We start from the raw sequence: 23,798 nt of genomic DNA, 5'->3' as shown, positions 1-23,798 counted from the left end.
GTGGAACCAAGTAAACAAAAACTGTTAACTATCTCAATCTCTTCACCATCCATACTGATGCTGCCAATTGGCCCAGTGGTGAGAATCTTTGTTTCCTTGATATTGAGCTTCAATCCATATTGAAGACTGCAGTCCTTGACCTTCTGCAGCTAGCACTTCAGGTCCTCCTCAGTTTCAGTGAGCAGGGTTGTGTCATCTGAATAACGCAGGTTGATGACGATTCTTCCACCAACTCTGATGTCACATTCCTCCTCATACAGCCCAGTGTCTCGGATTATCTGTTCTGCATACAGGTTGAAAAGGTATGGAGACAAAATACATCCCTGATGGTCCCCTTTCTTTATTTTGAACCATCCAGTGTCTCCTTGCTCTGTTCTGACGACTGCCTCTTGGTCCATTTGATTGTGCAAAACCCAAGTTAGGTAGTAATTTTTAAGATCATTTCTCCTGCATGCTGTGTAGTGTTCCAGCATGTGAAAGTACCATAATATCTCAATCCATTTGATTATAATTCTTAAAAGAGTATTATTCCTTTAGAGTGAGCTATGGTGGTCAAGTGGTGAAGAATTTGTGCTGCCAACCTGCAGGCAGAGAATCCACCAGACACTGCACAGGAGAAAGATGGGCAATTTCTTCCTTTGTGGTTTACGTCCTCTGGAAAGCCAAAGGAGAACCAGCGAGGCTTGGTTCAGCTCAGTTGCACATGAGAATATAAAAAATAGTATTCCTTTAAGAAAATAAATCCATCCTGTAGGATACAGCTCTCTATGACAGTGGTCACAACAAGCACGTCCCTGCTTCTTTCAGTGACTTTTGTAGAACAAAGGCAAGAAACCCCTAAAGCAATGAGAATTCCCTCTTATTCACCATTTTGCTAATTGACTTCCCTTATTCATCAAACGAGTTTGATAGCAAACATTTAATAATAACTGCATTAACTTTTATGCAAACTTTAAATGGCATCCTAAAAAGCACCCTCTCTCCAGATTTTAATTAGTCTTGAATATTTAATAGACTTTTTCATAACTTAAGTGAGAGCTTATCTTTTGTTCTTGCCTCTGGATCCTTGAACTTTCATTAACACGCATTGTTTCTTATGGATTTTTGGTATTGCTTTTTGAGAGCAGTGGTTTTAATCTGTATCATAACAATTGAATTTCAAAAGCAGAGAATTGAGCTCAGAAAAAGAAGGGCACACTATTCCCCCCTTTGGAGGTGTTTTTTTCACACGGAAAAGCGAGCTGTAGTGTCTCTAGGCTCGTGCACTGCTTCTCATTGATTCAGGGGACAGGGCAGTAAGAATGGTGTGGCCACAGAGCGCAAGACTGCCTTCTATCTCAGCTCGGAGTTGCAGTAAGTTCTGTTTTGCTTAAAACATGGATTTTATTTCATTTTTACATTTTTGAGATAGAGCTTGGAGAGAAAAATTTTTTTCTATCCCATTACAATCTTCCTTGTTCTTCTGTGATAATAAACCCTTGGTTTTTCGTCAGCTCACTGACACCTTGAACATGAGTTATCTGTCCCAGGCTTTCTTGCAATCACACTAATCTCAGGACCAAATTCTGCCCCAAGAGCCACAGGTTAAGTGTTTGAGTGATTTCTGGGAACAAGCCCTACTTGCTTCATGGAACTCAGATGAAATGACTGGCACTCTGGCAGCCACCTTGTGAGTGTGAGAATGAAATCTACATGGTCAGGGCCCTGGGGTGGAAGTTTTGAGTCCGCCTCCTGGCTCTCCTGGGTTGTCCTTTAAGCACTGGGAAGCTGGATCTGTGTTTGCTCAATGTGTAAGGTTCGCCTCTCAGACACCATCATTGCATCTCTGCTCCCAGCAACTGAGCCATTTCACCTGAGCCCCTCCCTCTTCTTCAGAGATACAGACTCACACTTGAGACTAACAGACATGTTTGTGGAAGACATTGACCTTCGAGGAAGAATTCCTTTGTTGTGTTTATGGGATGGGTGTGTCAGAGGCAATGAGATTGGCACGGGATAGAGCACGGTTTAGGGCTGTTGTACATAGGGTCACTATGAGTCGCAAATGACTCGACTCGACAGCACATAACAACAACAACAACAACAATGTCCTACTTAATCTAGGCCTTTTTTATTGGATACTTTTTTATCTTAAATGTGCAGGGAATCAAGAAAACTAACACATCTGTCTTCTCAGTCAGCAAAGACACTCTCTGGAGATGGTGTTGCAAGCAGACTTAGGGCTTAAGAAGACTTCTAGCAAATTAAAGGCAACTGGGAATGTTGGAATAGTGCCAGTTTCAAAGTCCTCCGGGGAATTCCAATTGTCCCAGAGATAAAGCAGTCTGGAGAGCCCTTCATGGTATCCAGTCAGAAGCTGCACTAGTCGTTTAATTGGGTTTTGGACAAGACCAATGAACCCAGGAGGTGCGGTGTGTTAAGTGTTGGGTTTCATGGTAATGGTAACCTTCCAGCCACCTCCTTGGGACAGAGAGGGGGGACACCAATGGACACTTGCCAGGAGTAGACTCCCCCAGGGGTCTGAGGCAGGAAGAGAGGAAGACCCTTAACGAGATGGACTGACGTGGCGACGGCAGAAACGGGCCCACGAGTGTCAGAGATGGTGAGGTTGGCACAGGACAGGACAGAGTTCAGATCTGATTTCACATGGTCACCGTGAGTCATACTCCGCTCGGCAGCGTCTAAGAACAATAACACAGCAATGGCAGCATCCAACGGCTACACACTACCCTTCCAGAATGTTCTAGAGGGAGATCTAAGGCCAGTGTGTTCTACTAAATGTATATGAACTACTAAAAGTAGGTCATGCGAAACATCACATAAGCAACATTTCACATAGAATTTAAAACTGTTGATTGTTGTGTTGAAAAATTAGAGAGAAGGCAACAAAGTAATATTTTTTTTGAACATAAGTGCAGCTGAGGTGAAATATTATTGATAAGATAGTTTATTTGTGCTAAGAACTCACACTCTGGTGTGCATTCAGCACACACATTACAACCACATAACAACCAGACAGACAGACATCTTTGATCTTCTGACTGCAGTCCCTGCCCACTGCTACACCTCGCCGCCTGCCTCGCCTCTTCATCCTGACTCACCTCTCTGACTTTAAGGCAGAACAGAAACAAAGTTCCTCTGGAATTCAGCTAGGGGAAACCAGAACGCCACAGCGGTGCCCAGCACCGGACGGCGCTCCCGTGTGAAGGCCACAGCAGTGCCCAGCACTGGATGGCGCTCCCGTGTGTGAAGGCCACAGCGGTGCCCAGCACCGGACGGTGCTCCCGTGTGAAGGCTGGCCCGAGTGGGCAGCACAGGGGAACCAGAGTAGCTGGAGTGGAGCAGGCCACACACTTGAGTACTTGCTGGAGGAAGACTGGCCTCTGTGCACGCTGTTGTCTCCCTCCAACTCCAAACACGTCACTCTCTCAGATTTGAAAGGTTTTCTTTACTCTTTGATTTTCAAATGTCTGACGTTTCCAGAAAGAAAAATAATCATTCACTTTGATGTCCAGTGTATTTGCCCAGAGGGGCTTTGTGGACAGGTGCCCATGGAAACAGCCTCTATGTCGATGAAGTCTTTCTGGGATTGTACCAACACAGCAAAGATCAGCCGAGGAGTAGACCAGCCACTCTGCGGAGCCTCTGTGAGAGAAAGAACTCAGATCCCCTGATGAGCCTGCGGGAATGAGGGGCTCCCCTGATGAGCCTGTGGGAACCAGGGGCTCCCTGAGCAGCCTGTGGGCACCAGGGCCTCCCCTGACAGTACAGTGGAGGCAGGTCTACTCTCGTCCAGTTGTTTACCGACCAGGTGTCCACACAGATATGCAACCTGCTTGTCGGACTATTCCACTCACTCTTCAGCTCTCCTGAGATGGGCACAGTTTTGCCAAATCATCTGCAGACCCTCACATCCATGCAGTATTCCTTATGCGACATGCGCAGGGAGATTCAGGCTCCAGAAAGTTCTTTCCCACCATCCACAATTAAGATGCACCCTCTCTTACACAACAGGGCACTTGGCAGAGGCTCAGGTGATACTTCCTCAGGATGTAGGCCTCTCGGGATCCTCAAACTTATGTGTGCTCGAAGATCAAACCCCCAGCCGTGGAGGTGAGTCCAACAGACAGAGAGCCTCTGCTGGTTTCTGCTGCTGTGCATTTTACGGGGGAGACTGTCTGTCCTTCTTCCTTGGGACAGCAGGGCCTTTGAACAGTCAACTTGTTGGTTCACAGCCCACTATCTAACTAACTAAGTAACTAACTAACTGGAAAACAAACACTTCCGTAAAGTCGGTCAGTGAACTTTAAGGCAGCAAACCCCAAGGACTAGAAAACTTTTTTTCTCTCAACGGAAAACCTGTGGGCTTCTTCCTTCCTCTTCGGCTGCAGATTATTTATTCAGAAAAATAAAGCTGACATTTTCAAATTGTTGTAATAGGCATCTGTTTTGAATTTCTTCCCCTAATTGCATTTTAATGAAACTAGAAAATGTCCCACCATGGCACGGATGACTCAGAGAGCAATGCTCACCCATCTATCAACGACACCCCTTTCTCCTCTGCCTCTGATTCTTTCTTTCTCTTCCCTTCCTCCCTCTCCTTTCCCCTTTCTGCCCCTCCTTTCTTCTTCTCCATTATTTGAAGCACAAAGTCTCCTCAAATAGGGAAAGGGAAGGGAAAAGTGAATACTACATTCTTTTTATCCTGGTTAGACAACTGCTGAAGATTTCTCTGTCATGTTAACGAAGAAGTTGAATGAAGAAGGTGTCTTTGTGGAAGACAGATACTCCTTCACCCTGTCTACCCGCTGGCTCGGCACCATGCCACCCCCCAGCCTGGCTTGTGGAGGGGCTTCTGGAGGAGTGACCCAGCGCCCTGGTGGGGTCCTGAGACTCCACAAGGGCCTTCCTGGCATGCGTGACAGAAAGCCCCTTCCACAACTCGGAGTTCAGGGAAAAGGAAAGTCTCTAATGAAAACATTGGAATAAACAAACTTCAGGTTTTATGTATCTGTGTCAGTTTTTGCTACTGCCTTGCCCACACCTAAACTTCAGGGTTTACTTTTGGCCAGCAGCATTTCTCAAAGCTTTTCATTTGTTTTTAATGGATCTACACTGTGTGTCTCTGCTCATGTAATCACATCCTTGGTGTTTAATTATGTTGCAAGATTGCAATACCCAGCAGGAGGTGCTAATAAAGCCACAAGTACTTCAACACTGATGCCCACACAGTAGTTGGGAGGTGATGGGGGCCCATCCCCAGCCTGTGCAGACACCCCCGGATTGGACCAAGCCAGTTAGGAGTGCCTGATCATCTGTGGGGTTTGTTTGCTGTGTCAGTTGCATGAGCTCCGTCACACTTGCTCCTGTCGGAGTGAAGGCGTGGCCTGGTGGAGAACTGCCCACAGCCTCCTGGGAGGTAATCTTATGGGATTGAAGGCCATGGGTTCCTCCTGTGGAGCTGTGGGCTGGCATGGGCTCCAGATCTTTCAACTAGCAGCTAACTGCTTAAGCACTGTGCTAACCAAAACCTCACACACCTACACCATCCAGCCTGTTCCACCTTAAAGTGACCTAAAGGCCAGAGCAGAGTCCCAGGTTTTTGGCCACAGTCTCTGCAGAAGCAGAGGGCCAGGCATTCTGCCCGTGGAGCTGCGGGGTGGACATGACTTCTTAGTCATCAGCCAGCCAAGCCCTTAGTCACCGCACTACCAGGGTTCTTGAAAGGCGCTCCCATCGTTTCACCAGAAACCTTGCAATGTCTCCAATTCACTGATGGGAGAACTCATCTTAGAGGCGTGAACTTGCTAAGAAAGGTATTTTACGTCTATCTTGAAACCATTTGACATTGCTTTCATTTTTTAAACCAGGTAATCTAATATCAAAAGCCAAGAGTAAAATTCAACAGCTTATTTAAATCTATCTGTAGTTGATTTAACTACATGTATTTTATTTATCTTTTGCCTGTCTGCTTATCTTCAAACATAAGACTGTTTTCAGACACTACTTTCATGCAGGAGGCCTTTCTTGGGATTTAAATGTCAAAGCACAGATATATGCCCTGCCAAAAGCAAATACACTTTTCTTTTGTCCTAATACATGCAATTCATCAAAGAAGAATAGTTCTGCTTTTGAATCTTTAAGTGAGTAGTTCAAGGTTTGCTTTTCTTTTTATTCTTTGAGGAGTTATCTCCTCTGGCATTTTGTTAAAGAAAAGGAAAAGGAAGTTTTGCTTTGTCACTGTGGTGCATTCTATTTATACTGAAAAATAAAGTCACTCGGGAAAGACCTCGGAGGAGGAAGTGTCTTTACCTGGCTTACCTGGGTGTGAGGTGCTTTGGGGTCTTGGAGTTGATGCTTGGAAGGCCATGGCTCGGGTATTTGGGGTAAATGCAGAGCCCTGCTTGGATGTCTTTTAAGAGAAAGCAAATGGCCCTAGCACTGGACTGAGAGGATCAAAGGGGAGCTGGGTCAGCACGAGGTGACAATTACATTTCCCTGCAGTGTGAAGCATCCAGCCTCTGGAACAGCTAGGTGGACGTGAGGACGACGGACAGCAAGACCAGTCGTGGCCCATTCAGTGGAGACCAAGAGAGAAACCTGCCACTCCCTCAGCGCTGCTCAATCCAAGACGGGGATCCGCTGAAGGGAGGTGAGGGACACGGCTGATGGGTCAGACCTGCCACAGCAGCGACCTTCCCGGGGGTGTGAACCCACCTTTCCCTCTTGTCTGTGCTGAGCAGCGGTGAGGCGCTGGCTCTCGTCCCAGCTGTGGCTTTGCTGTGTGCTCCTTGGAAGGAAAAGGAGCAGCAGTCGTGAGGAGGGTCTCGGCTCCAGGTCCCCCATGAGGAGAACGAGCTCCAGCCGAGCAGTTCTGGGGCCCAGCAGGCAGGGCCATGCTGGTGCAAGGTGAGGGAATCTCACCTGAGAAGAAAGACAGACACCTCCTGCAGGAAGCTCAGCCAGCCCAGGGTCATGCCAGGCCAGCTGGCCACGTGGACATCCCCGAGAGAGAGTGCCAGGGTTGCTGGCCACATAGAGGTCCCTGAGAGAGAGTGCCAGGGCTGCTGGCCACATGGATGTCCCTGAGTGAGAGTGCCAGGGCTGCAGTCCTGTGGCCCTGGGGAGACAGGAAAGTGACACACGTGGCCACAGAGTCCAGTGCTCGGCCAGCCCGCCTCTTCTCATCAGGGGTCTCAAGTCAGAGTCATACTTAGTTCCTCTCCTCGCATGAGGCAGCCGCCCTGCTCAGGCCCAGAACAAAGAAATGGAGAGACACAGGGGGGCTCAGATCAGACAGCGAAGACTGAGGCGACATGGGCCATGGAGATAACACACCAAGGCAAGAGCAATGTGTGTTTTCTTCATAGTTAGATCAGCACCCCTGAGCTAGCTCTGCATTGTGAAGACCATGCTCATCAGAGAGGACTGTGCTCCGGGGGAGCCGACAACCGGGACTCTCTCCAGGCACTGACACTGGACTCAGAGCCGCACCTCGACCCAGGCTGTTTGCTGTGGTTCCACCGCCCATGTGCCGATGGTGCACAGCTGTGCTGTCACAGGTGGTCCAGGTCACATGTGGCCTCTGACATGTGTGGCTCTGACACACGTGGTCCTCGGACGGAATGTGTGGTCTCTGATACACATGGTCTCTGACACATGTGGCTCTGACACATGTAGTTTCTGACATGTGTGGTCTCTGACATGTGTGGTCCCTGGGTGGAATGTGTGGTCTCTGATACATGTAGTTTCTGACACATGTGGTCTCTGACATGTGTGGTCTCTGGGTGGAATGTGTGGTCTCTGATACTTGTGGTCCCTGGCATGCATGGTCTCTGACACATGTGGCCTCTGACACGTGTGGCTCTGACTCATGAGGTCGCTGGATGGGATGTGTGGATCACATGGTCTCTAACACACAATCTTCATGAGCTCTCCGTGGCACCTCACAGTTACCCACCAGTCACGATGGGAATGTGCTTGTCAAAGGCACACAGTTGCTCTTCCTTTTCAAGGAATGAAAACCCAAGAAACTAAGTGGATGCTTTTAAAAAGGTACCAGTGACAGAAGGTAAAGCCTGGCCCTGCAGCCCTGCGTGTCCATTCCTCATGGAGAGGAGCCTTGACTACTGACAGACCAGGACTAATCTAGCATAGCGTCTTGGGGTAATCTCCTGGAGGAGGTTAATGTGGGACACCTATCTTCCCCACTAAGCTTTGTGTTTTCTAGAATGTTCGCCAGTTCTGTTCCTTACGTGTGTGTATGGCAGGCAGGCTGCAGAGAGCAAAGAAGAGTGTGGTTCTGATGAACGGCTTGGATGGGCTTTCCTGTGTGAGGTGCCATCGAGTCAGTTCCTGAGGCATCACGGTGGAAGGACACCCTATCTGACTGTTCCATCTTCACGACCCTCATCTGTGGCTGGACCACCAGTCAGTCCATCGCCTAGAGGGTCTTCTGAGCTGGTGCTGATCCCTATTTCTCCAAGCATGACGTCCTTCTCCAGGGACTGTTCTTCCTGATGGAGTGCCCAGCTAAAGTCGGGCAGGCTCTCTCCACAGGGATCTGCCTAGGGCTCTAGGAGGATATTTCTGCAGGTGCCAGTTGCCCTTCTCCAGGTCCTTTCAGCAGGTGACACCAGCCCTGAGCTGAATAACTCTCACTGTCCTTTGATGTCCTTTGTACCTTCAGGGACCTGTTTGTGGGATGTACTGGCTGCAGAGGGTAAACAAGGGACAGGAGAAATGAAAGGATGTGCTGGGTGACTGGAGAAGTCAGCATGGCCTTCCCTCATGTGCTCTGGATGAAGGTGGGGCCAGGACACCAAAAGTGTTGCTTTCTTGGCCTTTGAGGCTCAAACTGTGTGTCTGTATCAAGCAAGAAGGATGCAGGGGAGGTTGCAAGCAAAGCTCTCGGGCCCAGAGCTGACCCATGTCTGCCTTCCTGGTCTGTGCTGCCTCTCCTGGTATGAGGGGACGGGGAGACCCTGGAAACGCAGTGAATTTCACGACCCTTCACTGCTGTGGCCAGGTCTGTAGACACGACTCCATGATGCCCAAAGAGAAGAAGGACGCTCCCATCATGGGACCCTGGCCATCTGGAAGACTCCTGAGAACCAGCCCGTTGCCACACTCCTGACACTCGGCAGCGGCCACACCGTCTGTGGCCTGGAGACAGGACGGCGGCAGCAATGCCCTTCCGAAGGCTCTGTCCTCACTCATCCTATTGTTCTCCCACCATCAAGCCTGCTGGAGTTTGCAGGGGCAGGTAAGGGAGAGCTGGAAACCAACCAGCCAGACCCCAGCAATCCCCCGCTGCCAATGAGCTGAGCCTGTTTGCACTGTGACCCTTGCTTGGTTTCCAAGGCTGTGAATCTTTACAGGAGCCACTGGTGGATTTGAACTGTCAACTTTTGATTATCAGTCTGGTACATTACATACCATCCACAAAGGATCCTTAAGACAGAGCCAGGAGAGGTTAAGTCAGGTGACCTTGGAAGTGACACACAGGGACTGAGCAGAGAAGGACCCTGCTGGTGGGGAAGTCACACTGGGATTGTGTACAGACACTCAGAATATGACCCACGTGGACCCGAGTTACAGGGGGGCAAGGAGGAGCCGGACACCCCCCTGGAGAGAAGGACTAAGAGTGGCACCAATAAGCATCTTCGAAATAATTGGAACCAGCTGAACACCATCCTGTGTGAAGGTAGAAGAGCACAGTGCCTCTTGGCACAAGGCACCCAGCAGGGCAGCTTCAAGTGAGCAGAGGATGTTGGTTTCACATACGATGCCCTGGTGGTGCAGTGTGTAATGTTTTGGGCTGTTAACTGAAAGGTCAGTGGTTCAAATCCCCCAGCCTCAGCACAGGGCAAACACTGGCCTTCTCTTTCCATAAAGATGTATTCCCTGGAAACTGGTGGAGAGTCACCCTGAGCCAGGCCGAGTCCAGCACAGGGTGTGGGTGGGAGTTTCAGATACTGGCAATGAATGCACGGAAGTCCTGCCTTCAGTGCAGCCGGACGCTGGGCTGCATGGCAGATACAGGCTTGCTGTAGAGGTGTGTCAAAGGAGAGGACTTTGTTGTGGTTGTCAACAGTGTCCTCCTAGTGGACAAGGCAGGTGACCCCCTTGTCCTGTCTGCTGTGGACACTTGCGCACTACACACCAGCACAAACACTCAACCAACTTCTGATATTACTCACTAGTATCTAGTGAAAGCGGTGGCCTCATGGTGAGAAGCTGAGCTGCAAGCCCACAGGCACGCACTTCACATCCACCGGCTGCTCCCTGGAGGATGGGCACTCTCCCCCTACGAGATTCTCTGTCTCTGAAAACCTGCTGGAGGGTCAGCTACGAATCGGGTGACAATAACAACATATTTAATTATTCTGATTTGCATACAAATTTAACTTAAGGCCAGCTTTAGTAAGGGAGTACACTGGTAGCCCTGGATGGCTTGGCGGGCATCCACAGGGCATGTTTTCCACCCAGCGCAGCGTGGACACGGAGGGACGCATGCCCACGTGAGTCCACCGCCTCCAGCACTGCTCGCGGTAGATGGGCCCCACACTTCGCCCTGGCCTTGAACCCTTGAGGGGCTGCTTTCCCATGAAGAGGTTGCTACACACTTCAGGTCCGAGCTCCCGGGGGGCAAAAGCAGGTAAGAGTGAAATCTTACTAACAGATTTAAAAAGACTCTAAAGAGCTTTCATCTTCTCAAATTAAAAAGGAATACAATTATTTTCAGAGTGAGAAAGACCCACCACGCAAGACTTCAAATGCCTGGAAATCACCTCGATCCACCCGGGTTAACTGCAGCTCATTGTGGGCTCAGCTAGCTTGTGGCCAAAATTCTTAGGATGATTTTTCACTTTGGAATAAAAGGCATGTTTACAAGTAGACCAAGATAATGTATGTGAAGCCACCATAATATTTCATATACGACTGTCTTTCCCCACTGTATGAGGCATCAATCACTGATTTTATTAAAAAAGCTCTTCCTCAGATTCACAAAAACAAATAAAGATTTTATCTGATGTTACTTCCTAATGTGAATTTCATAAACAGACACAATTACACAAATACTCTGCTTTGGTTTATCCCCATGTGGCCCGGTGGCAGCCACTGAGGCTTCCAGCCCTGTAGGTTCGGGGGTACTTTGGAGGGAACACCATGCTGAGTCTAACTTGCGATGCAGACGAGGAGAGAGGACCCCTTTGCTTGTGAGCCAACGGCAAAGCTAAAACGACCTGAGGGTCCTGGAGCTGCCTCCGGCTAAGCTACCCCACCACCTAAGGTGACCCAGAGGACCATATACCTCATCCTCTCATCCTTATAATACCACACACATGCCACAGCCCTCCCCCCCCCCAATGCACCAGCACACGTGCACACACTTACGGAGAAGCTGGTGGACTAAGGTGACAGAGAATACTGCCCTGATGTGCCCACTTCGTCCTGATATAAAATCCTGGTTTCACAAGCAGATCAGAAGATGCACTGCACACTCCAGTTGCACCCCCCCCCCACCATCCCCCACCCACAGCAGCTCCTGTCTGGCCTGGAACGCTCAGGTGGGTCAGCAGGTGCAGCACACACAGGCGCACTGGTGGCACAGACAGGTTCAGTGGGGGCAGCCACTTACCTGTCTATGATGGCACACATGTCGATGCTGACATTGGCGAAGCTGCCCGGTTTCCTCTGTGCCACCTCGTACAGGTTCACCAGCTGGTCGTCCACCTGGATGAGCTGCATGCACCCCTGGAAGGGTGGCTGGAGCAGGGAGAGGCCTGAGCTCACCATCTGGCTCAGGACACCTGTGGGCCACAAGGAACGAGGCATCACCTCTGTGCACTCTGCCTGGACACAGCCTTCAGCTCACACCAGGCACTGTCCTCCCTGAAGTCCCACTCAGAAGAATAAGACTGCTGAGTAAGGCAGCTTGCTGGGAAACAAGCCAGGTGTCAGTGGAGTGAATGTTGATCTCTGGAGTTTACCATCCCCCATATTTTTCACTCTGGTCCTGCATATCATGTACACAACCCCACATTACGAGTGATAACCAACACTAAATCACAAATAACTAAAACTAGAGATAGCAGAGAGTATATAATCTTCAGTAGGAATTACACTTCAGAATCAAGACAGCAAAAATCCTTAAAACAGGATAAACAGGCCACAACATGATAAACATAAAGCTTATTGCAGCTGTCAAGGATTTCATACCGAATCCACATTCAACACCCATGCAAACTGTACTCAAGACTGCAAATGATATACTGTCTTGGTTGAATCTTCTTGGACAATCTCTTTAATGTGCTAATGAGTAAGGATGTCAGGTTAAAGAACAAGATGCACCTGGCCTAAGCCATGGTGTTTTCAATCGCTTCATTTGCATGTAAAAGTTGGACAATGAATAAGGAAAACCAAGAACAGTGGATGAGTTTGAATTGCAGTGTTAGTGATGAATATTGAATGGACTGTAAACAGAACAAGCAAATCTGTTTTTGGAGGGTGTGGCCAGAGTGTTCTTTAGCACCTAGGATGCTGAGAATTTATATCTCATAATTTTGGTTTGTTGTTAGAAGGGGGCCAGTCCTTGGTTAAGGGCATGCTTGGAAGTGGAGAGGCACTGACGCAGTGAACGTGACTGTGAAACTGAGCTCATCAGAGGTGGTGCAGACGGTACAGGGTCCACTAAGGTTTCAATAGGGTGTATGAACTGGTGTCCACGTGATGGCATGTAGCAATTCAGTCCACAGAGAAGCTGGCCCCACAAATGCTTCTCAGTTTATGAAATGCAAAGGAGTACTGCGGAGAGAGACCCATTTCAGCACAAAGGTCAACTGTTCTGCTTCAATATTCATCCTGGACAGAGAACCCAACAATGTCTATAAAGTAAATGATAGAATAATGTAAATGATGACAGACAAATGGAAAGGACAGGCTGCAAACGGCAGTGAGGAAAGGAAGACCGGCAAGGCAGCTGGTCCTACTGGAGGATAAAATCCATGCACACCACACAGGCATTAAGAGTATCACTTCTGAATAACTTCCAAATAGGCCTCACTGATCAATGATTACCAAGCCTTTCCAACACAACTGTTATTATCGGTGTAAAATGTACAAGCCATGAAGATATGACATTTTTTCGGTCCTCTTAAGTGTCTCAGAAAAGTCCCCACAATTGCAGTTCATTATCTGGTTACTTACACCATCTCACCCCCTAGGACAAGCTGGAAGGAGGAGCTTGTCTGCTTAGAAACCAAATGTTCTTAGAAAGTTCACTTCAATCTAATTGTTTTTATCTAGAAAAATCAAAACAGGGTTGCATTCGCAGTTAAAAAGATCATTTCTAGATCCATCCTGAAACATAATGTTGTGAGTGACAGGATTATATCCATGTGAATACAAGAAGGACTTGTTAATGCCATTATCATTCAAATTTATGCATCAACAACTAGGGCCAAAGAGGAGAAAATAGATGACTTCTATCAACTGTTGCAAGTGGAAATGGATCAAACATGCAACCAAAATGCATTAGTAATAAGGGGTGACTAGCATCCAAAAGTTGGGAACAGGGAAGAAGGATCGGTAGTTGGGAGAAACATGAACTTGGGGACAGAAATGAAGCTGGACACAGTATAATGGAATTCAGTACAATCAAGATTTATTCATTGCAAATACCTTTTGCAAGAAACACAAACATAAATCTCACCTGATAGGCTACAAAGAAATCAGATTGATTTTCTGGGGCGAAAAATTGTTGGAGGAGCTCAATATCAGCTGTGAAAGCCAGACCAGGTGCTAACTGTGGAACAGACCATCAGCTACTCATATGCAAATTTTAACTGAAGCCGAAGAAAATAAAAGCAAATCCACCAGAACTAAAGTTTGACCATGAGTCTATCCCTCCTGAATTTAAAGACCATGTTGGAAATAAGTTTGATACTTGGATACTAATGAGTGAAGACCAGATGATCTGTGACAGGATATCAAGAATATCATCCATGAAGAATGCAAAAAATCATTACAAAGACAGGGGAGAAAGAAAAGGCCAAGATGGATGTTAGAAGAGACTCTGAATATTGCACTAGAGTGTCAAGAAGCCAAAGCAAAGGGAAGAAATTAAAAAGTTAAGGAGCTGACCAGAAGCTTTCAAAGGGCAGTGCGGGAAGACAAAGCAAAGTATTATAATAAAACGTGTGAAGAGCTGGAGTCAGAAAATCAAAGGGACAAACTCGCTCAGCATTTCTTTTTCTTTTCTTCCTAGAGAGCTTTATTTGAGGAAGGAACATGTTTCTTCTCTTTGTCCTGATTGCTTGCACTCTCTTTTTCTCTGTGTGTATTTTAACAAAAGTTTACTAAAAAGTTGGATTTTCATTCATTCATTATTGCACATTTTTCTCCCTACATGCCCCCAGTTCAGTTTAAAAAAAACATTCACTGATGCATAATTTACTCCCCTACTCCATCCCCCAGTCCCCTCTGCTAGGCACCTCTTATTCTGAACTGTTGTTATACATATAATGCCTAATCATATATTCTTTTTAAACAGTTCTTTCCTTCATCTGTTCGAATGCAGTGTTCGTTATTTCCCCTCTTTTCTTAGTTTCCTCCCAATCCATGTCAGTCCTGTTTTATAACAGTGGTGTTATTCAGTACTTGTCCTTTTGTGACTTAGGAAATTTTACTCAGAATAATATCTTCACAGGTCACCCATGTTATGTAATATTTGATGAATTCCTTGTTTTTAAGTGTTACATAGTATTCCACTGTGTGAATGTACCATAGTTTTTCTGTCCATTCATTCACTGATGGTTGAGTTACTTTAATCTCTTTGCTATTGTGAATTATTAAGCTGAAGGAACTGAAGAACAAGTTCGAGTTGCAGTACTTAAGGATGCTGTAGGAAGACTATTGAATGACTAGGAAGCACCAAAAGAAGATGGAAGGAATACACAGAGCCACTATACCAAAAAGAATTGGCTGATATAGAAGAATTTAGTGAAACAACATAGATTCAAAAGACAATGGTGAGGGAGAAGGAAGTTCAAGCTGCATCGAAGGAACTGGTAAAAAACAAAGTCCTAGGAATTGACGGGATACAAAAAGACGTATTTCAACCAACAGACGCTGCCCTGGATGTGCTCACCTGGTTGTGCCAAGAAATCTAGAGGACAACTACCTGGCCAACTGACTGGAAGAGATTCATATTTATTCCTATTCCAAAAAGCAGTGATGATCCAACAGTGTGGAAATGATCAAACAATTTTAATATTGCATACAAACAAGATTATCCAAAATGACTGGAAGAGTACATCATCAGAGAACTGCCAGGTGTGTAAACTGGGTTTGGAAGAGGTCGTGGCCTTAGGGACATTTTGGCCAATGTTAGATGGATCTTAGCTGAAAGCAGAGTGCACCAGATGAATGTCTGTGTTTCACTATTGATTTATTCAGAATGTGGTGGGACCAAGACGTTAAGGATAAAGGAGTTAGTTTTCCATGAAAGCAGAACATTGGCCTTTGATTCTGATTTCTTTTTCCAATGTCCTATTCTCTTAGACTAGTGATGGTAGTTGAGCATGGTGGAAATTATTTTTCTCACTTTATTAATGGGTTACAAGATGTAGGGTCTAATAAACATAATTCAAATCCCCTTTAAGACTTAATCAATGAGAGATGTATTAGCTTTGATCTATACTGAATACAATACAAAACCAGATCTAGCCCTAAATTCTCTGTATCCACCCATCTACCCTAGAAGCCCTTGTGAGGGGCAGTAAAATACTTTATTACTGGTTGAAAGATTGGCAGTGAGAACTCAGTCAGAGGTGTCTAAGGAACCAGGCCTGGTGGTCTATTCTGAAAGGTCACAGCTGGAAAACTTTACTGTATTCTGCTCTGTAGAGTTGACTCAACTCCAAGCCAACTAACAAAAAGAAAACATTCTAAGCCACATTGCTTTCCAATCGTGTTGGTTACTATATCAAAAAACTGCTGATCTTAGAGATGGTGTCTATTTGATCTAGTTACATGCGAGTATGATTTCTGTTCTGTCTAATCAAGATAAAACTGAGTGAAGCGTAAGGTCTAAAATTAGCAAAGAAAACATGCAGCTGTAGCTGGATTGGCTGCTCTGAACATGACCATTGTTTGTTCTGAGTTTTGAATCCGTGTGTCACTGTTAGGGTTTGCTGAGCGCATGTTCACTCTCAGAGACCCGCGTACAAGCCAAAAGGCACTCGTCTCGTCATATCCTTGCTAGGTGTGACTATTATTGCGCCATGGTCTCAGCCGCTGTCTTGGCCCCCTCACTGGGGTCTTCTGCTTTGTTACCAAGCCTTTTTTCCCTCCTGACAACATGCTCTCCAAATGAGATGAAGTCTCACCTTCTTTCCTTCCAAGGAACATTCTGGATGTATTTCCTGTTAGACAGATTTAGTTGTTTTTAAAGAAAGTCCATAATATATTCAATATTTTTTTATACCTGAGAGTATTTAAATAGTTTTAGTAGCTTTGAAAGATTCCAACACGAAGGGATCTATCTGTGAGAACAAGAGCTTTCTTGGTCCAAAACAGCTGCAGACACATGAAACACGAGGGACTGAGATCAACTGGGTCACTAGGTGAGATTCAAGAGTTGTTCATGACATGATTTCACTTAGTTCAGAAAAAAAAAGTCAAGTCCATTTTTTCTTCTTCACATGGGATAAATTTTAAGAGAAGATAATTATCGGCCAAAGACAACACTTTCATTTAAAGTTCAGTTTCATTTCTCTCCTTTCATTATCTTCACATGACCAAGGTGATTTTCAAATCTCCTGATGGCCACACCAGCTATAGTCCCTTCCACTTTGAGGGTGATGACACACTCAGTGCATGTAAATCCCAGGTCTTTATATCAGAAGGACAGTGTGGGTGGGGGCTGGAGTTGAGGGTGATTTTGACACTTCCTGCACTCTGGGACTTCTAGGAGATTCACCTGGGTCTAGACCTGACTGGTATGGCGAGGTCTTGGGTTCTAAGCAGGACTTTGAACCAGTTTAGCAAAACCAGAAGATATTTAGTTTGGGTGAATAACAATCACACCAGAAAACACACACACACACAGAGCACCACCACCACCAAAAATACCACAATAAAAACCACAAAGCAAAAAAAAAAGAAACAATCAAAGCCTGCAATAGAAAACTAAGAGAAATGAGAAAAGGTCCCCTAAGCCCTTTCAAGGAGCTGACGTGGAAAACTCGATTACTGATGAAACTTGAGAGGGACACAGTTTCAGAGAAACGCAGCCAGCTGGCATCTCTGAGCACTACTGTTCCCCCACTCTTCTGGAAAGAGACTAGTTGTCCAAAATGAGCATACTGCCCTAAGGGGAGGGTTAAATGTCTAGCAGGGCTGTGAGCCATATTTTTTTTCGGTTCTGATTATCACTCCAGTTTTCTCACAATGGAAACATCTGGATCTCTTACAGTACCGCTTCTCCACTGTGACTGAAGTGGGCTGACCTCATCTGAAGCCTCAGTTTAGAGCCTTGTTCTCCTGGAATGAACCACTGAGGGTCTCTGAAGGGAGTGAGCGCACGTTTCACATGGCAAGACGGCCTCACTCTGGTCCAAAGGGTGAACTCTGGCCTTGACCTTCAGGAGGGAAGTGTGATTGCAGTATGTTTACAGCAGGAGGAGGGACTGTTTTCCAGCCTGGAGATGTGTCCTGACACCTGCTGGGCTGCAGCCTTGTCAGACTCTCTGGGTCTCAGTGTTGGTGGGTGAATGGGGAACCTTCTCTCCCATGGAGTCACTGTAACGATGGCACTTTGCAGCATGTTTGAGGTTTCCATCTAAAACACTTGCACCCAATTTGGAGTCTGCTAGTGTTTTGTTGACAAAAACGAAGAAACATTTCTAAGATTTAAAACTTTTAATCCAGACACGCTTGTTGTGTACCACAGTCAAAACTGACCCTTTCCAGTGAATTTTCAGAGGCAGTTAAACACCTGGGAGGAGACTGCCCACCTTTCTCCTATGGAGCAACTGGTGGATTTGAACCATGTACTTTTGGGATTGCAGTGCAGCTTCTTACAATTAGGACATATATCAGTAAAAATCCCACCCACACTTGTTATGATATTCAGATTCCTGCCTCATTTGTTGTACGCTAACTGGTAACCTTTTCTGCAGAAAGGCAGACAACAGACAAAGCAGTTAAAAAACTCCTGTCTAATGCCCAACAGACACACGGGTCCTGTGACTTCACTTGCTCTGATGCTGGGGTGCTTGAAAGGGCTGAGAGGAGGCTCTGAGGAGGCTCCGAGCTATGTACGGTCCCCGTCACCAGAATCTGGGAAGATGATACCAAGTGTCTCCCACACTCCACTGTTGTCCCCAGCCTGGGACGTTCAGCTGCTGGATACGAGGAGAAGCAGCATCACCTGTGGTGTTCCAGCTGAAAAGACATCCTTTGTGTCTGCGGTTACTGCCATGGTGTTGTCAGGAGGGGCTAGCCTCTGGGAAAAGGAAGAGAGAAAGCCCCTCACCAAGATGGACTGACACAGGGGCTGCAGTCACAGGCTTGAGCACGGTGGGGGTTGTGAGGGTGGCGCCAGCTCTCCATCCACAGGTCACGGGGTCATAATGAGTCACAGCCACTGGATGGCACACAACAATATTTGCTGTATGTCACCACATCGATTCAGATCTGTAATGACCTGGGTGACAGAGCAGAACAGTCCCATGGAGTCTCCCAGGTCATCTACCCACAACAGACTCTTAGGGCTTTTATCCCACGGCGTGTCTGGCTCAGTTTAGACCACTGGCCTTTAGATGAACAGCTGGGGGCTTGCCATCTCTTTGGAAAATCTACAGAATAGCTGACGCGAAGGGTCCAGTAATAAACAGTAAGAGAGGACGACAGGCTGGACTCCAGAAGGACGGTTACCAGGGAACCAGGTGGCTTTGGGCTCGACAGCACCAGGATCTCTGGGTGAGACTTGGGCTGGTGGTCTTTGTCCTGTTCCTGTTGTGTTCCCCCAAAAGCAGTATTTTCTACAAGTTTATGTTCTGTAAGCACTGTGCTCCCTTAAGTAATAAATGATGTAAAATCAGACGGTCAACCTTTTCCCAAGACTGAAGATTAGACTCTTAGGAAGGTAGAGGAGCTGATGAATGGAGCCAGAGCAGAGACAGTGTGGACACCAACAGACTGAAAATACACCCAAATGTGGAACAATTGTGGGAGAATTATGAAATGGGAACCCACATTTGCTATGCGAGTTTTCACTTAAAATACTATTGCTAAAAAGAAAAAGAACAAAACCAAATCCTCACAATTGCTGTTGTCGTGTGACAACAAGTTGGAACCAACTCATAGCTGGCCCTCCACTGGGTTTACAAAGACAGTAAATCACTTGGGAAGAGATTGCCCATCTTTCTCCCACAGAGCAGCTGGTGGATATGAACAGTGTCCTCTGGGATTGTATCACAGCTTCTTGCTTCCAGGCTACCAGAATTCCCCATGATAAAAGATGATAAAATACTATTTAAAAAAAATGTTTACCTCTCCTCTGACCTAATGTGGCAGTTCATGCTTAAAATCTTACCATCCAGAAACTTGCTCTGGGACAACATGACTGTTTTCCAGTTAAAGGGAACACCTTGCCTCCATCTCCTCATTCCTGTCACTCTTCACACCGTCTCAACTTACTATCCAGACCCCTCGGATGAAGGACCTTGCTCTTCCTCAGTGGTTGTTATGCACAGCTGTGTTGGAATCCAGTCGTGGATGACCCTCTAACAGGTTTTCAGAGACTGAATTGCACGGGAAGAGACTGGTCATCTTCCTCCCAGAGAGCAGCGGTGGGTTCAAACCACTGGCTCTTGACCAGCTCTCCTCCCGACCCACCAGGTCCCCTGCAAACCATCACTGGCACAGTGTGGGGTCACCCTAGTAGAGCTCTCAGCAGGCTCTGAGAGTGGACTTGACATACAGTACTCCCCTCAGCAGACCAGAGTGACTGCAGTGACCTCACAGGGCACTGGTGCCCAATAGTTTTGCAGTCGCCTGTTATTTAAAGGGCAGTGGTTGCAAAGTGCCCAGCAACTCCAAAGACCTGGTGATCTGAGTTCATGAAGATTTCAGTCCAGGGAACCCTGCAGGGCAGATCTCTGCAGCCCAAGGATGGTCTGACTCACAGGGACCGGGGGCATCGGGACACTGCAGTCTGACCCTCACGTTGCCATTTTGGTCTAACAAGATCCTGTATCTAAAACCACTAGGTTGTGTACTTCTCTGATCCTTTCACACAAAACAGACAGACGAACCTCAGAACAGAATGAAGCTACTGAATGACTGTTAGGGAATGGGAAGAAAGCCTGGTTTTCCCCATGGCACTTGCATTCTGCTTTGCAGAGCACGGACGGTGGGAACAGCCCTGCCGTGTTCTCTGTGACCTCCTGGCTCCCTCCCTGAGCATCTACACGCCACTCCTGCCTCCCCTCAGTCACCACCCCCTCCTCCTTCCAGCGCCTCTGGAAAACCAAGCCCTTTACAGCCTGGAATTCTCTTCTTATTGATCTTTTCACAGCTGACTTATACGTGTTTGAGGTCAGCTCGATTCAGCTCCCGAGAGGGGCCCTCCTGGCTCAGTCCGCTGAGCTTGGTCTCGATTCTTTGTCTACCTGGTCATGGATTTTGACACAATACAGAATTGCCAACAGTGACTTATTTACTCAGATACATGCTTGTGTATGTCTGTGTGTCTGGTTCTCACGTTCTAGTGAATGTTTCTCGAGAACAGGGATATTGCCTTTCTCATGGTTGCTGTTATGTGCTGTCAAGTCCATTATGACTCATAATGACCCCGTGAACCGCAGATCTGAACCCCGTCCTCTCCTGTGTCTTCTTCCTCACTTCCAACACACTCGAGCCCACTGTTGCAGTCACTATGTCAACCCGTCTCACTGAGGGTCTTCTTCCCTTTTGCTGACCCTTCCCCTTTCCAATCATGAAGTCCCTTCTCCAAGGAAGAGTCTCTACTGACAGCATGTCCACAGTATGTGAGACAGAGCTTCACCATCGTGGCCTCTAAGGAGCACTCTGGCTTCACCTTCTCCAAGACACCAATGTGTTCTTTTGGCAGTCCAAAATACCAAAAGTATTTAGTATTCTTCTCCAACACCACAAATCAAAGGCATCAATTCTTATTTTGTCATCCTTACTCAGACACAGTAAGTGATTGAGAAGACCACGGCTTGAATCAGCCACACCTTAGTCTTCAAAGTGACACCATTGCTCCTCAGGAGTTCGGTTTGGAGAGTTCCCTTACAGCAGACATTCTCAGTGCGATATGTGTTTTGATTTCTTGACTTACGCTTCCACGAGTGTAGTTTGTGGAGCTAAGCAAGAGGAAATCATTGACAACTTCAATCTTTTCTCCATCTATCACCCTGGTGGGTTTGTCTTTTTGATGTTGAAGAGAGTACTACTTACAGTAGTAAAGATGCAACTTCAGAATCTCCTAAAGTATTATCTGTAGGAGACACTTCACTACTTTGGCAGCAAAGACAGTACTACTTACAGCAGTAGAGACACTACCATTTCTAGTCATTATGTACCATCGAGTCAGAACTGACCCACAGCTGACCCTCTGGTGGCTTTGCAGAGGCAATTGACCAAACAGGAGGAGACTCCCCATCCTTCTCCTGTGACTACTTCTAGTAGTATCTTTAGAAAAAATAGAAATACCCAAAGAGATGAAAATCAACTACGATAAGAGTGCCTGCCCCTAGAACCCAAACCAAGCCCAGTGCGTTGAGCTGATCTGACTTACAGCGAGTCAGCCGGACAGAGTAACTGCCCACATGGTCAGCAAGGCTGTAAGTGTTTAGAGAGGCAGCCTGCCGCATCTGCTCCTGAGAAGTGGCCCGTGGATTCAAACTACCCAAGTTTTCATTAACAGCTGAAATCTTTAATCACTGTGCCACTAATCAAAACCCAAACCCATTACTATCAAGTGGATTTTGTCTCATAGGTTCTATACGACATAGGAGAACTGGCTCCATCAGGTCCTAAAGCTCTCATCTTTCTCCGCTGAAGGGGTGGGTGGATTCAAACTGCCAGCCTTTCAGTTAGCAGCCAAGTGCTTTACATGGCACTCTTAAGGCTCCTTCTCACCACCCTAAATCCACGGCCTCAGGTTGGTTCCGGTTCACAATGAGCTTCATTGCTCATCTTCCTCTTGTTCCTGTGGAACAGCTAGTGGATTTGAACCTGTAACGTTGCAGTTAGCAGTCTGATGCAGTACATGATACACCACTAGGGTGTCTTTCTCACTATCCCAGTGCTCGTGAAACTCTAGTTGGCACGTGTGGGGAAAGTGCACCTTACAAGGTGTGTGTCACGTCTGGAGGATGTGCACCCTGGCATGAAGTGACAATGGACAGCCTCTGCACCTCCTTCAGGTCTATCTAAAAGTTTCACTCCCCCGAGGTCTCCTCTGGTCGCTGCTTATGACCAGGGCCCAGCTCTCACCGCCCTCCCTGCTCCACGTGTCCTCGGCACACCTTGCCCTCTAATCATTTCATGTGTGCTCCGGGTCTGCCTTCTGCTTCTCTGGGAAGTCCTGACCCTTTCTTCCCCTGGCCCTTACTTATTGCAGACCAATACAGATCTCAAGTATCAGAGACTCCTGGGAACTTAAACCAAGTCACTAATGTGGCCGTAACCTCAATATTTTCATTTCAAAGATGTGTCAATAACAGCCACTTCCTACAGTTTCCATGAGCATCAAATAAAATACTGCAGGAGAACACAGAGGTGACCCCCAAGCCCCTCTCAAGTGGATCCCAACTCCCGTCAGCCCTCCACGCTGTGAATCCAATCAGACTGAGAACCGTTCTCTCTCAGAGCACCTGGTAGACGGGAACTGTGCTGAACTTTACACAGATTTTCTAAACACTTTGAGAGGAAGAGCGTTCTCTCTATAAATTAGAATATAAAAATGTAAAATAGGAAGATAAATATGAGTCACAACTCGTAGAATGATGATGCTGTAGACAATCTAAAACAGTAGGACATGAAACAGTTTCAGAGTGACCTTGGAATGCTTCTCAATAGGACTGCACATGATAACTGGGCAATTGCTTCACATGAGTATTGGAGCCAGCTGGTCTCGGGAGCTCGTGAGAACGGACTGGACAGGCCCTTCCCCATGAACAGCCTGGCTGCTTGTGGGCTCGCAATGCCCGGTCCCAGGAGCACTCTCTCCAGCTTTTCCTCCTCGTCACGCTGATGTCATCACCCGAACATGGTTGCTGCTTTGCCCTCAGCCCTGGGTGGTAAGAATGCTTTCAATGTTCACCCCACAAGCACAGAGCTGGAACCTACAGGTAAAATGCTTCCAGGACATTGACACATTTCACTGAGTACACTGCTCTTCAATAATGTTAATGTTCTTCCAAAATGCTGGCATCTTTCTGCTATGAGTCATAAAAATGTGGTGTTCACTGTATATGACTGTAAATTCCTTACCCTTTCTTTCATTTTATTATAGCCAAATTCTCAGTCATAATTCAAGAAATATCCATCATCCAATGATAACACATCACAGAATTTTTAGAAAAGAGACAGAAATAATTATCTCTAGTGAATCACATTTCCTATGAAATGGCCTGAACACTTTTTCAGCTCAAAACTCCTAGAAATGTGCGATAGAATGTAATGAGCATGCTTTACATCATATGTTGAAGAGGCCAGTGAGCTTTCAGTTGCCCTAAGAGGGAGAGGGAGGGGGA

At 46.8% G+C, this 23,798-nt stretch overlaps 1 protein-coding gene across 1 annotated transcript in view; it reads right to left on the bottom strand.

Moving 5' to 3' along the window:
• CNTNAP2 (contactin associated protein-like 2) overlaps nt 1-23,798 on the bottom strand; it is a 1,206,610-nt gene that overhangs the window by 611,064 nt on the left and 571,748 nt on the right. The window contains exon 10 of the mRNA XM_006887275.1: nt 11,645-11,816. Within this exon, the coding sequence (XP_006887337.1) occupies nt 11,645-11,816 (172 nt within the window). The remainder of the gene's footprint in view (nt 1-11,644; nt 11,817-23,798) is intronic.

The sequence above is a fragment of the Elephantulus edwardii genome, unplaced genomic scaffold, assembly GCF_000299155.1.
Source record: "Elephantulus edwardii isolate Elephantulus edwardi_28Jun2011 unplaced genomic scaffold, EleEdw1.0 scaffold00055, whole genome shotgun sequence".
NCBI lineage: Eukaryota > Metazoa > Chordata > Mammalia > Macroscelidea > Macroscelididae > Elephantulus > Elephantulus edwardii.
Note: the sequence above shows the minus strand (reverse complement) of the source record. Positions and strands in the feature narration are given on the sequence as shown.